The sequence below is a fragment of the Ovis canadensis genome, chromosome 13 (genome assembly GCF_042477335.2).
Source record: "Ovis canadensis isolate MfBH-ARS-UI-01 breed Bighorn chromosome 13, ARS-UI_OviCan_v2, whole genome shotgun sequence".
Classification (NCBI taxonomy): domain Eukaryota; kingdom Metazoa; phylum Chordata; class Mammalia; order Artiodactyla; family Bovidae; genus Ovis; species Ovis canadensis.
In genome coordinates this window covers 74,481,797-74,496,549 of record NC_091257.1, presented here as the reverse complement: position 1 = coordinate 74,496,549, position 14,753 = coordinate 74,481,797, and the positions used below count along the sequence as shown (strand labels likewise).

The 14,753-nt window shown below is 46.8% G+C and overlaps 2 protein-coding genes across 4 annotated transcripts in view; both read left to right on the top strand.

Annotated features, from left to right (window-relative positions):
• RTF2 (replication termination factor 2) overlaps nt 1–9,624 on the top strand; it is a 50,545-nt gene extending 40,921 nt beyond the window's left edge. For all 3 annotated transcript variants that reach the window (XM_069546835.1, XM_069546837.1, XM_069546838.1), the window contains 4 exons: nt 5,317–5,430; nt 8,218–8,272; nt 8,374–8,469; nt 9,238–9,624. In XM_069546835.1, coding sequence (XP_069402936.1) covers nt 5,317–5,430; nt 8,218–8,272; nt 8,374–8,469; nt 9,238–9,392 — 420 coding nt within the window. In that variant the 3' untranslated portion in view covers nt 9,393–9,624. The remainder of the gene's footprint in view (nt 1–5,316; nt 5,431–8,217; nt 8,273–8,373; nt 8,470–9,237) is intronic.
• Nucleotides 9,625–12,696: 3,072 nt separating this feature from the next.
• Nucleotides 12,697–14,157, top strand: FAM209A (family with sequence similarity 209 member A). Its single transcript, XM_069546839.1, has 2 exons — nt 12,697–12,945; nt 13,877–14,157. Exons 1-2 carry the CDS (start codon nt 12,697–12,699, stop codon nt 14,132–14,134), a joined length of 507 nt encoding a protein of 168 aa, XP_069402940.1. The 3' UTR covers nt 14,135–14,157.
• The last annotated feature ends 596 nt before the right edge of the window (nt 14,158–14,753 follow it).

Sequence of the window (14,753 nt, the reverse complement as noted above, 5' to 3'; positions counted from 1 at the left end):
GATATTTCTCCCCGCAATCTTGATTCCAGCTTGTATTTCTTCCAGTCCAGCGTTACTCATGATGTACTCTGCATGTAAGTTAAATAAGCAGGGTGACAATATACAGCCTTGACGTACTCCTTTTCCTATTTGGAACCAGTCTGTTGTTCCATGTCCAGTTCTAACTGTTGCTTCCTGACCTGCATACAGATTTCTCAAGAGGCAGGTTAGGTGGTCTGGTATTCCCATCTCTTTCAGAATTTTCCACAGTTTATTGTGATCCACACAGTTAAAGGCTTTGGCATAGTCAATAAATCAGAAACAGATGTTTTTCTGGAACTCTCTTGTTTTTTCCATGATCCAGCGGATGTTGGCAATTTGATCTCTGGTTCCTCTGCCTTTTCTAAATCCAGCTTGAACATCAGGGAGTTCACGGTTCACGTATTGCTGAAGCCTGGCTTGGAGAATTTTGAGCATGACTTTACTAGCATGTGAGATGAGTGCAATTGTGTGGTAGTTTGAGCATTCTTTGGCATTGCCTTTCTTTGGAATTGGAATGAAAACTGACCTTTTCCAGTCCTGTGGCCACTGCTGAGTTTTCCAAACTTGCTGGCATACTGAGTGCAGCACTTTCACAGCATCATCTTTCAGGATTTGAAACAGCTCCACTGGAATTCCATCACCTCCACTAGCTTTGTTTGTAGTGATGCTTTCTAAGGCCCACTTGACTTCATATTCCAAGGTGTCTGGCTCTAGATGAGTGATCACACCATCATGCTTATCTGGGTCGTGAAGATCTTTTTTGTACAGTTCTTCTGTGTATTCTTGTCACCTCTTCTTAATATCTTCTGCTTTTGTTAGGTCCATACCATTTCTGTCCTTTATCGAGCCCATCTTTGCATGAAATGTTCCCTTGGTATCTCTAATTTTCTTGAAGAGATCTCTAGTCTTTCCCATTCTGTTCTTTTCCTCCATTTCTTTGCATTGATTGCTGAAGAAGGCTTTCTTATCTCTTCTTGCTATTCTTTGGAACTCTGCATTCAGATGGTTATATCTTTCCTTTTCTCCTTTGCTTTTCACTTCTCTTCTTTTCACAGCTATTTGTAAGGCCTCCTCAGACAGCCATTTTGCTTTTTTGCATTTCTTTTCCATGGGGATGGTCTTGATCCCTGTCTCCTGTACAATGTCACAAACCTCATTCCATAGTTCATCAGGCACTCTGTCTATCAGATCTAGTCCCTTAAATCTATTTCTCACTTCCACTGCATAATCATAAGGGATTTGATTGAGGTCATACCTGAATGGTCTAGCGGTTTTCCCTACTTTCTTCAATTTAAGTCTGAATTTGGCAGTAAAGAGTTCATGATCTGAGCCACAGTCAGCTCCTGGTCTTGTTTTTGTTGACTGTATAGAGCTTCTCCATCTTTGGCTGCATAGAATATATCTGTCTGATTTTGGTGTTGACCATCTGGTGATGTCCATGTGTAGAGTCTTCTCTTGTGTTTTTGGAAGAGAGTGTTTGCTATGACCAGTGCATTTTCTTTGCAAAACTCTATTAGTCTTTGCCCTGCTTCATTCCACATTCCAAGGCCAAATTTGCCTGTTACTCCAGGTGTTTCTTCCTACTTTTGCATTCCAGTCCCCTATAATGAAAAGGACATCTTTTTTGGGTGTTAGTTCTAAAAGGTCTTGTAGGTCTTCATAAAACCGTTCAGCTTCAGCTTCTTCAGCGTTACTGTTTGGGGCGTAGACTTGGATAACTGTGATATTGAATGGTTTGCCTTGGAGATGAACAGAGATCATTCTGTCGTTTTTGAGATTGCATCCAAGTACTGCATTTCGGACTCTTTTGTTGACCATGATGGCTACTCCATTTCTTCTGAGGGATTCCTGCCCGCAGTAGATATAATCGTCATTTGAGTTAAATTCACCCATTCTAGTCCATTTTAGTTCACTGATTCCTAGAATGTCGACGTTCACCCTTGCCATCTCTTGTTTGACCACTTCCAATTTGCCTTGATTCACGGACCTGACATTCCAGGTTCCTATGCAATATTGCTCTTTACGGCATCGGATCTTGCTTCTATCACCAGTCACATCCACAACTGGGTATTGTTTTTGCTTTGGCTCCATCCCTTCATTCTTTCTGGAGTTATTTCTCCACTGATCTCCAGTAGCATATTGGGCACCTACTGACCTGGGGAGTTCCTCTTTTGGTATCCTATAATTTTGCCTTTTCATACTGTTCATGGGGTTCTCAAGGCAAGCATACTGAAGTGGCTTGCCATTCCCTTCTCCAGTGGACCACGTTCTGTCAGACCTCTCCACCATGACCCGCCCATCTTGGGTTGCCCCGCAGGCATGGCTTGGTTTCACTGAGTTAGTTAGGCAAGGCTGTGGTCCTAGTGTGATTAGATTGACTAGTTTTCTGTGAGTATGGTTTCAGTGTGTCTGTCCTCTGATGCCCTCTTGCAACACCTACCATCTTACTTGGGTTTCTCTTACCTTGGGCATGGGTTATCTCTTCACAGCTGCTCCAACAAAGCACTCTCATTAGTGGTTCTTTTAAATTTTGGAGACAAAGAGCAAGATACCACGAATTTTAATGTGAGCAGTTCCTGACTTGGTGGTGTTAGCAGCTAAGTCAGCTCTAAGAGTACAACTCTGGGGGCAGCACACCACAGCAGTAGGCAGGGCAGAGCCCACTGTTATACACGGGCAACTAAGCAGTCTTGTGCAGGGGGAGGAGGCTGCAGGCTGCTGACATGATCAGACCACGGCAGTGGGGCATGGTGGAAGGTGGAAGGAGGCACAGAAAGCCCCCAGAGGAGGACAACGTGGACTATGATGGAGCAGGGAGAGCAGACGCCACACCTCTGCCTCACGGTTGTGTGCTCAGGAGGGTTACTGACACCAGAACCCGGCCCCAAGCCCCACTGGACCTTATCTGCCACCCAATTGTGTTCTGCAGATTTTCTCCCATTGTCTCTCCAAGGAAGACACCTCCAGGGGGAGGCTCTACCCAAATCTCCCACAACCCGGGGCTTCTGGGTTAGGGGGACTCTGCCCCTGCAGAGGGCTCTTCCCTTCCCCTGGCCTGCCAGCCTCACTGTTCTCCAGGGGCATCCCTGGCTGGACGCCAGACTGGACACCCCTCTCTCATTGTGCACAGAACTATCTATATGGCACCAACCCTGGGCTTGGTGGGTCAAAGGAATGTCTTTTCAGTTGAGAAAATTTACCCGAACATGAGCTTACTTTGACCTGAAGCTATGCTTTTTGGACCCAGAACCACAGTAAATAACCCAGGCTGTAGCTGAGGAGAGTTGGGAGGTGCTGGGAAAGCTTTGGCAGCTTCTAAGAACAGCACTTGCAACAGTCTTGTGCTGAGAATGTTCTCTATCAAAGAGATTCTGGGCGCAGTGGGTCTCTTACCATTCCAGGCAGAGTGGACTAGTAGGACCCACTGGACGTGCCCCTACAGCTGTCCTCATGGCCCAGCTTTGTCCACTGATCCAGCAGGGGTGTGTAGCCCTCATGGTGAGGGATGGAGACTCAGGCAGTCTAGAGGAATCCTGTGAGGCTTCCTTCTGCGTTCTTCCCCACATGCAGGCGCACACCTCCCAGCAGGGAGAACTCAGCCATGTGACTGTCAGCCCTTCTTATTGGGCTGGGGGCTAGGGGGTTGGTCCAGGACAGCACCTACCCGCCCCCCGGCCGATACCAGAATCCAAAGAGGCTGAAGTCCCTTATGTAGCATGGTGTAGTATTTGCATATGATCAACATCCATCTTCCCATATACTCCAAGTCATCTTCAGGTTACTTAATATAAAATACCTAATAGAATGTACTTAAGAATAATAATAATACCTAATGATCTTCCTGGGTTGGGAATATCCCCTGGAGAAGGAAATGGCAACCCACTCCAGTATCCTTGCCTGGAAAATCCCATGGACGGAGGAGGCTGGTGGGCTGCAGTCCATGGAGTCGCAAAGAGTCGGCACGACTGAGCAACTAACACTACTACTAACAGAAAGTAAATGCTTTGTAAATACGGTTTAAACGTTATGTTAATAGTTGCGGGCCTGTGTAAATAGTTACTGCCCTTCACAGATGTGTGGTAACTGTTTAAATAGTATTCAAGTGTTGCTTTCTGGAACTTTACGAAAAAAAATTTTTTCCCCAGTATTTTCAGTCAGAAGTTGGTTGAATCCATGGATGAGGAACTCGGGGTAGGCAGTGCTTCTGCCTAAGGAAGCTGGTTAGAGCATGGTGCAGAGGGCTGTGTCTTGGAGCTCCACCTGTGCTGATACTGGAAGCTCTGAAAATGCAGAGCTGCAACAGTAGCTGAGAATGGTTGAGGGCTCCGTGCCCAACTCGGCATTCTAGTCCCTTCAGTGTTACTCTTGCTGGGAGTTCAGTTTATTCCCATTTAACAGAGGTGGTAACTGAGGCCAGGGTCTAGGCAGAGAGACTCTGGAGGGCCCACAGGAAGAGGTCCTCCATGCCCCCTGGCCCACACCCTGTCCTCAGCAGCACGGGCTCCCCAGGGAGCGGCTGAAAATGCAGGTCCCTGTGGGGATGCCAGTGGCCACTGCAGCCCAGGACAGAGCTGAGATGCAGCTGTGTCTCTGGAATGGTCCCTCCCCCGTCCTGCTGTAATTCAGCCCATTTGCCCCAATTGCCAACCCCCTAAACTCTAGAACCGTGGTTTTCAAAGCCTGGTTCCCCCACAGGCAGCACCTGCAGGACCTGAGATCACATTAGAAATGCAAATTCCCAGGTCCCACCCCAGAACTCCTGAATGGAAACTGGAGGCGGGTCCCAGGTCACAGAGGTCTGTGACCTCTGTCTGGAATGTGAGGTCCCCTGGTCTCTTCCCTTTTAGCCTTGGCCCCGCTGTATGTGAGCCTCACAGGCTCGTATTAAGTCTATCATCATGAGATGAGGCAGCAGTAGGTGCTCACTAAGTCCTGCTGGTGAGTCCTTAACAGGCATCTCCTAAATGCCCACCCTATGCTCGGGTCTGTGCACCCAGAGGTCGGGTCCAGTGGCGGAGGTGGAGACTGTAAGCAAAAGCCCAGCACAGTTTGGAAATGGGAAGAACCCTCCAGAAATGCATGTTCCCAGACACCAGCCAAGGCCAGTCTTGTAGGCAGGCCTGCTGGACTAACCATGCCTGGAAACTTCCCCAAGCAGGGCGGGACCTCCGCAGCTGATCAAGCCAAGGTGCAGGCGGGAAAACAACAGGAGGCCCAGTGGCTGGGCTGAGAGCCAGGACCTGGGATCGCTGCTGTCCGCGTTCTCACGGGACCTCTCTCCTCTCTCCTCTCCAGTGTGGGGCTGCCTTCCAGGAGGATGACGTCATCGTGCTCAATGGCACCAAGGAAGACGTGGAAGTGCTGAAGAGTAGGATGGAGGAGAGGCGGCTGCGAGCCAAGCTGGGGAAGGTACCGCATCCTGGGCTTTTCCCTCAGCCTCTGGGTCTGGGCAAAAGTAGGTCCTGCCCAGCTATGGCCCCTGCTCTGGAGCCTGTTGCAACCCCACAACCACACTGCTGGTGGCGCCCTCAGGGTTTGCTGTGATGGAGGTGGCTTTTATGACCTAGCAGAGCCTGGGCTCTAGGAAGATTCCTCGCAGCTTGGGCTCCATGGTCTGCTCTGCACTCAGCTTCCTCCTCAGTGTGGAGGGAGGGGTGGTCAGCCCACCCGCAGGGGACGGGCATGGGCAGGAGAGTAGAGAACAGCCTTCCCACCACGGGGGCCGCTGCTTGGTCTCTCCTCCCACCCACCTGTCTTGAGTGGCGCCTTGGTGAGCATCAACTGCAGGCAGCGCTCCGGGTGGGGGTATGGGGGTGCAGGCTTTGTTTTGTGCCCCAGGCTCAAAACAATTGATCGGTTAAGAAATGTATTCAATATGCCATCGATTCTGTATCCAGCAGTAAATTTTGTTATTTCTTGAGTACTTAAGGTGATAGCTATGGTCTTTTTTCATTCTTAAAAAAAAAAGTTAGGTTTAAGTTAAATGTGAGAATAACTTCCATGTCCTCAGAACTAAGGCAAAAGAATGCCTAAAATACTAGAAAATTGAGGACATAAAATTGTGGGGAAGGAAAAATAGCCTGCCTGTTTTTATGCAGTTGGAGTACATCTAAAACCAGTGATGTAATAGTTTCAGATTTTTCAGGTTATTCTTTTTAAAAAATCATAATAGAGGAAGGTGCATAATAGAGAAAGGACTGTATCCCTCTCAAATAATATGTAATTCATGCTCATGGGACTTTAAAAGCCTGATGCTTGAGAATGTAGTGTTGGTATTATGTGTCCAGCATTCTCAGAAAGAGCTAAACCATTTGGGTTTCCTCCTCTTATTGTCTCACTTAGGTAGAAAATAAATAATGTGTGTGAATTATTCTGTAGTACAGGAAGTTGTGTCCAACTTCTGTGATCAAATGCCAATAGAAGTGTTCCCCGAAGTGGTCTTATACAGGGTAATTACAACATTCATGAGGATAAAGAGCCACTCTGTGTTTTAAAGGGGTGACTTTAGGTTTAGGAGCAATTAAATCTATAAATGAGTTCATTTTAAGTTGGTTTTTTAAATAGCTGTGATCTCATTATCAAATGAGCAAAAAAAGAAAAAGTTTGAGATGTTTTTGACAGAGGACATTTACCAAAAAGGATCTGCTTGTCCTTGATTGCTACTATCAATCAAGTTCAGTTTTTAGAAAGCACAGAAGGGGAAGATTGTGTTTTGAAGGAAGTGTTAGTAGAGATGGTGGTGTGGTCATAGCCCTCTTACCTTAGTTGTCTCCGGTGTCCCAGGCTTCTGCCAAGTTGTTGAAAGCCCAGCGGAGCTAACCTGCCCATCTCCGCAGGGTCCTCCCTGGAGCTTCTGGGAATGCCTCTTAGAGACGGCTGCCAGGAAACCAAAATATTTCCCAAATATACCCACAGCTAAGAATAGGACATAGCATTTCCTTTCTAATGCCCCATTGCCCGTGCTTTTCAAACATCATAACCTTAGCTGTGAGTGGAGGGCTTAGAAGTCAGTTTTCTGTATTATTTTTGAACCATAATATGTTACCCTCAGAGTTGAATGCATGTCTTGCCTGTTTGAAATGAACAGGACATTGTGTTTTGGACAGGTGTTATGAATCACATGGCATATCTATACATTATGAGACCAAGAGGCCACTGCCTGAGCAGGGTCTCTGATGTTTTCTAGAGATGGGATGTTTTCTAAATATGGGAGCCTCCTGAAAGGGTTAGGCTGTGTATCTTTAGCGCCACCTTTTGCATACTGAAGGAAATGGCATGATTAAAGTAAATTCCCTCAGTGAAGAGAGTCCTGTTTGTCCTATGATTGAATCAGCTGTGTGGTTTTTAATATTCCTTTTCTCTTAATGTTTATTTATGGCTGCACTGGGTCTTCATTGCTGCGTGGGCCTTCTCTAGTTGTGATGCATGGGCTTCCCATTGCGGTGGCTTCTCGTTGCAGAGCATGGCCTCTAGGGTGTGCAAGCTTCAGTAGTTGTGACACACGGGCTTAGTTGCTCCTCGGCCTGTGGGATCTTCTCAGCTCAGGGATCGAACTTGTGTCTCTTACATTGTTAGGTGGGTTCTTTACTACTGCGCCAGCAGGGAAGCCCAGCTGTGTGGTTTTTAGAAGTTTCATTTCTTAAATTTTTTGCTGACCAGCTTAACTATTATGAGCAACAGAATTCTAACAGAAGTAATCCACAGTTGAGAACTGGCTAAAATGTTCTTTAGTACAGGCCTCAAGTCCTTAGTTAAATACACAAATGTCAGAGCATTTTGACCACTTTGAAGAGGTCTTCCTGAAAAGGTTAGGATTTATTCCATAGTCATCCTGTCTGGATTTTATGTTATTATCCAGCTAACTGCTCTTATGTGTGTAGTGGTCACTATTAAAATGGACTGTTCTCACTGAAACTTGTCCTCCTCATTGAAATTGTCTGAGGATGTGGTTTTGGAATATAACTGTACAGCTGAGCAGATCTCTCCAGATGTGTATTGTGTGAGGCATAAGTGTGCAGCCAGAAACACCTAGGCAGGACCAAGGTGCAGGGCTGAGGGTCAGAGTCATCTTCAGAGGGAGCCCTGCCCTAGGTGACCTGTGTCAGCCTGAAGTTGGACTCCCAGGCCAGTGGCAGCCACACGGACGTTAAAATCAGTGAATTGGAGTACATGTCCTCTCTCCTTTTCTTTCCACAGAAAACAAAGAAACCTAAGGCAGCAGAGTCTGTCTCAAAATCAGATGTCAGTGAAGGTAAGATGCTAAAAAGAAGTCCTTATTTAGCAAAAAGAAGACAGGCCTGTTTTGCTAAAAAGTTCCTGCTTTGGTTTTGTTTTGCTTTGTTTTTTTCACAGAAACCCCAGGACCATCAAAAATGAAAACAGGGAAGCCAGAAGAAACCAGCCTTGATACTCGAGAGAAGAAGACCAACTCGGCTCCCAAAAGTGCAGGTGGGTCCAGTTGAGACGACTGTGGGCCACTCAGACGGCTGGAGACCCGTGTGGTTGTGTCACTGTTTGTTGGGGTGACTCTGAAGACTGGAGCTTATCCTGATCGTGTCTCCAGCTCTCTTGGGGGCTCCCTGAGCTCTCTTGAGGGGCGACTAGGAAGCAGTTGATTCATCTTGGAGCAGAAGACGTGTCGGGATTGGAGCGGGTGTTCACATGTGCCATTGTCCGGTTTTCCTGAGGAGCCTGCTTATAGGGCCAGGCGAACGGGGTGCAGAGACCAAAGACCTGACTCGGTCGTTCCCCATTTTAAGGCTGGGTTCTCTGTGCACCAGATGTGCGCTGAAGCCAGCCTCCCTCCTCTGGCCTCCCAACCAGGAGCTGTTTGGTGGCTAGTCCAGAATTTAGAGACCCTAGTATTTATTTCACAAAGAAGACAAGCACAGGTGGATGAGGTGAGGAGTGAGTCATCTTGTGTTCATGGGTTCCAGCTACCCCTCCACATACCAGCCACCTGGCCTCAGGGTCTCAACGTAAGTCAGTCTCTGAAGCAGGGGCCAGTGCAAGTAGTGATTAAGCTGATTTTAAATGACAGATTTACATACAGCAGTTTCGTTTGTTTTTTGGGCTTGGTGATTGAGATACTGTATTTCAACATTCCTCCCCAGAAAGGAGGGAAATTCCTGGGCTTGGTGGCCTCTCGAGAATGTGATGGTTGGAATGGTCTGCAGCCCTAGCCTCAAAGTTCAAAGCTTTTCGTTTTTCTCGTAGCACACGGGATCGCTTCTGGAAAAGCCGCAAAGAGGTCCATCGCTGACAGCGAAGAGTCAGAAGCTTACAAGTCTCTCTTCACCACTCACAGCTCCGCCAAGCGCTCCAAGGAGGAGTCCGCCCACTGGGTCACCCACACATCCTACTGCTTCTGAGGCCAGCGGTGCGGCCTCAGCTGGGCCCGGTGCACTTGCTCGTCCCCTTAAAGCTGGAGCCAGGCACAGTGGGGACTCTGTGACCCCGCTGGCCTCGCCCGTCACCCTGTCCCACTCACTTCCACCCTCTGTGCACTTGGACCTTCCCGTGGCCCTAAGAGCATGTTGGCTGCATATTTATGCTCAAAATAAGTAAAGACTCCAGGTTCCTCCTGGGTGTGTGGTCAGCTCATTTTGATTGAAATTTTCATGGTTTTGCTGCCAATGGTTAATTAATTAAATAAGCCGAGTGAGACTGAACTTGAGAAAGGACGAGTTGAGTTTCAAGTACATTCTGCCTGCGGGGCTGTGTGAGGGAGTGTTTTGCACCAGAGCAGGGGACTTAGGGGGTTTCCTTGCTCCATCGCTGTGATGAGAAAGGAGATTTAGTTGCGCACCTGATGATTTGGTACAAAAATTAAGTCTAAAGTCTGCTTTTTCTCTCATCTCTGTGTTTTCCTTCTTCCACTAATATTTGAGTAAGAAACTTGCAGCCGTTGCATTGTTAGTGACAGTAATTCTGTGACGTCATGTCAATTCCACGTTCTCTCTCAGCAGATTATGAAAAGGGAAACTGGACATAAAATTGGTGTGTCTCATGCATAAAGTGTGTTAAAGTCAGTAATTAATGAAACTCTGCTCTATAGGTAGGAGCATCAAGATTTCGAGCCCTGCCTTCTGGAAACAGGGGCATGTTACTGACATGGTTCTTTATAGGAGATCCGGGGCATGGGGTTCCATTAAAAAGCAGGCAGAGGAAACACAACACTGTAAATCAACTATACTTCAGGAAAATAAAATTTTTTTAAAAGCAGCCAAAGGAGCTGGGAGAGGAGGTTGGAAGCGGGAGGGAACAGCCTGGGGTTGGGGAGGGGAAGGGGCTGGAGAGCTGAAGCCAGGCTGCTCTGTCACCCTGTCCTCTGCCTTAGCGTTCTGGGGAGTTGGACCCCAGGATATGTGAATATAGATGCATTTTCATCTGATTATATTAACATCAGTGAATTTTTGTTGCGGATTTTTTCCAAAAGAGATGTGAAAATTACCATTTATATACATTTACATACAGATACATCTAGTTAGGATCACCGTGCCTATTTCTGATCAACCCTGGGGTCTCACACTCCTGTAAGCTCTCTACCCGGGAGCCCCCTGCCCCTGAAGCTAGGGGGAGTGTGAGCCCCGAGTCAGCCTGTGTGGTACGTCCGACTCTCCTCTGTCTCCCCTTCTGATTTCACATCCTCTCACAAAACTTCCCTGGGCTCGACACAGTCAGAGGCTGAGCGCAGACACCCTGTGGACCCTGGGTTGTAGCAGCAGAAGTCTTTCCGAGGAATAAGTGTGAATCAGATGACCCAGCGGAACAGGTGCAAGCCCTGTGTTCCGCTAGGTGGGATTTTTTTTTGTTTTGTGTCACTTTCAGAAGCTGGTGGTCTCGAACGCAGTGGCCTGGGGGCCTGGTGGTGTTCCTGGCGGTGGCCTCTATCCGCAGCTCCCCTGTCGCCTCACCGTCCCCACACCTGCCTGGATGTCAGCCTTTCCCCCACTTCATCCAGCCAACTGATCATCCCTCACACTCTGCCCGGATGTCTTCTTCAGGAAAACCTGCCTGCCTGAACTAACCTCCAGCTACCCCCTTGCACTCTTAAAGCTCTCATTTCTTACCACAATTTTTTTGTTTTTTTGGCCATGCCGTTCAGCCTGCGGCATCTTCATTCCCCAATCAGGGATCGAACCTTTGTCCCCTGCATTGGAGTCTTAACCACTGGATCACCAGGGAAGTTCCCTCATCAGTTTGTTTTTTCACTGTAATAACAGTTCAGTCCCTGCATTTGGAAGATCCCCTGGAGAAAGGAATGGCTACCCACTCCAGGATTCTTGCCTGGAGAATCCCATAGACAGAGGAGTCTGGTGGGCTACAGTTCATGGGCTCACAAAGAGTCAGACATGACTGAACAACTAACACTTTCACTTTTTTCAATAGCAGTTATATTAAATATTAAAATAAAAGTTAGTTTTCATTTACATTTGAAATTGAGATGTCCAGTCTCCATTGTTTTTCCAGAGAACTAACAGGAAAAAAAGATCACCTAAAAGGATGGACCTTTTTTTAAGGCTAGCTATTCACAAACTTCACATTGGCATTTTTCTTCAGTTTTCATCTCAGCTATTAGTACTTAGTCTAAAACTCAAACATAGTTTGCTAATGGACAACTGCACACTTCATATTGTGACCATTTGATAACTGGTCATGTAAAACATGCTCAAATGTTGATTTGTCTTCAATTTATAAATAGTAAAAATAAAGCAAAAAAGGTCTTTCCTAATTCCCTTATCACGATTTTAATGAAATAAATGATACTCTTAATTAAGCCAGGCGTACACTCAGGTGATGTCAGCGAGTGTGGATGTGAGGTGATAGGAGGTGGTGGGGGAGAAGAACGTGGCCTCCGAAGGGGCGGTTCCTACTTGGCTCCAGCAGAGAGGGGCCGTGTGTTATCAGATCTTCCATACTTTTCAAGGAAATCAGAAATCTGACCTTTGTAAATGGAGCTCCCCCACCCCCATTTAAATACCCCAGCCAAAGCAAGAGATGCAGGAGACTTGATTTGATCCCTGGGTTGGGAAGATCCCCTGGAGGAGGAAATGGCAACCCACTCCAGTATTCTTTGCTGGAGAATCCCATGGACAGAAGAGCCTGGCAGGCTACAGTCCCCGGGGTCACAAAGAGTCACAGAGGACTTAGCGACTGAGCACAATCCTTTTTCAGAACAGTATAGGCCACGCAAAACACATGAGTAGCTCCTAGTTTGCAGCCTCTGGTTTAATATCTTTCTTTCCCATTCGGCTTTCTGCTCCACGGGGGCACATGCCTCGAGTCTGCTCTGCTCACCACAGTGTCTGGATTCAACAAATGGAAAAGTAAAAATAGGAGATGGATCCGCCCTCCCAGTAGAGCACCAGGCTCAAAGCATACACTGGCAAGGAGATGGCATTTTGTCACTCCCAGCCTCTTTTTCGACTGCTCGCTGGAAATGACGCCATTTCCCTTTAAATCCTACTCCCAGGCAACTCCCTCAAGCCTCTTTATCTTCCACCCTGAAGTCATCACAATGGCCAGAGCAGGTTCTGGCTGCGGGGCGGGGTGGGGGGTGGGGGGCGGCCTCTGTGACATCACCAACGATCCAGCCCTGCCTGGTCCCCTGTCTCCAGGTACAAGGGCATACCAGCCCACTGTGAGCCACATCCTGCACCACCTCTGCTCACCATGCAGTCTCTGAAATGGTGCTTGTTCTTGCCTCTGTGTCTGTCCTGCAGCTATGCCTTTATGTTTTCTTCTCTGAGAGATAAACCCAAAGAAACCCAGGGGAAGGTGCCCTGCGGAGGGCACTTTCGAATTCGGCAGAATCTACCAGAGCATACCCAAAGCTGGCTTGGGAGCAAGTGGCTCTGGCTCGTTTTTATTGTTGTGCTGTACATGATACTGAAGTTTCGAGGAGATGGTGAGAAGAAGAAGGTAAGGGTGGCTCCGTTTGTTACTCCACAGTGATTCCATCTCAGAAAACTCAGACTCAAGAGAAAGAGATGCTCTCGTTATTACAGGCAAGACTGTTAGGTATAACAAGTTTGAATGTGGAGTATCTACTCCCAGTCCTGAGTGTGCTAGTTAACTCATTTCCCCACATATCCTTAGAGAAAACTAGACCTGAGCTCACAGAGGTTGGGACTCATATAGTTGAAGGCCACCTTTTGTTTATTAGGCAACTAAAACTTTGGCTCAATGTTTATCCTGTTAAATCAGGTTTTTTTCAAATGAGGATAGATTCAAGAACTTGGTATTTTTCAGGTCAAAATTATTTACAGAGCCAGATTCACTGCCCCCGACTTTTCATTTCCCTGGCATCTGAATTATTACCAGTTGCTGAACTGAATGGAAGTGGTATCATTATTCCAAGTAAAGGAAAAGATCTGTCATAAAGGGTCAGAGGTGTAAAGAAGCAACAGCCTGTCCATGAAGTGGCTGAAGAGCTCTGAGAAGGGGATGGGAAAAGAAATATGGTGGCTTGTTCCCTCTTCAACAAACCCAAAGCTCCAGGATACTGTGTCCAAACTGATGGGAGCAGGGGACTGGCAAACCTTTTCTGCAAAAGGCCGCATGGTCGGTATTTTCAGCTTTGTAACCCATTCAGTCTCTGTTGCAAGGACTCTTGCCCTTTGAGCATGAAAGCAGTCATAGACTATAGGCAAATGAATGAGCCTGGCTGTTCCAATAAAGCTTTATCAACAAAAACAGCTGGCAGGCCAGATTTGGCCATCATTTGCCAGTCCTTTGACTAGATCAATGCTAGAGCCAACTTCTCTCAGATGAGCCCAACTCTCTTAGAACTCCGTCAACACAAACCAGCAATGTCAATGGTATCATTCACCCTGAATATCTTTCTTGACAGGTGCAGACTCCTACCACCCTTCGGGGCTGTACATTTCGCCCTCCAGGAAGAAAAATCGCTTCACCCAACAAAAACCATGCATTCAATAGCTTAACCCGGCTCGAAATGGACCTTGTGAAATTTGTGTCCAGGGTGCGGAATCTGAAAGTCAGCATGGCAACCAGCAGTCACTTCAGGCTTCAGAACTTAGGGAATGTAGATCCACACCATAACATTACAATATATGAGATTTGGGGCAAAGACGACTTTGCCGATTGAGTGGGTTTGTGTGTCCAAGAAGGAGAGGAAAAGTTTGGTACTGACAAACTGTATCCAAACTATAAAACTGTTGTGAAGAAAAGCAATTCTCGAATTTGTGACCTTTTTCCTTTCTCATTTTTTTTTAAACCAGAAAAAAAAAAAAAACGTGAGGCCAGAAGCCATTGCCGTTACAGTTTTTTTTCTTAGCTCCTCTAGAGCTGAGGGTGGAGAGAAGCGTGAGGACAGTGACATTTGCATTGGGTGACAAGCTTGGCCACTGCGCCATGACCTTCGTAGAATAAGGCTTGGGAGATTTTGGGATAAGATGCTAATATTATTTCTGTAATAGCTTATCTTTATAGTGGCTATTTTTGGAAAGGGCAGAAAACTATTTTTTCTCTAATTTACTACATTACAAAGGACAACTTTAATTATAGGTTTAAAATTATAAAATGATTGAATTAGGAGGTGTGTGTGTCCGGAAGATGGTGGATTCACTTCACTTTCTTTTTTTTTTTTTATGTTTTTTTAATTTAGCTGCTCCTGGTCATAGTTGCGACCTGTGGGATCCAGTTCCCTGACCTGAGCTCCCTGCATTGGGAATGTGGCATCTTAGCCACTGGACCACTAGGGAAGT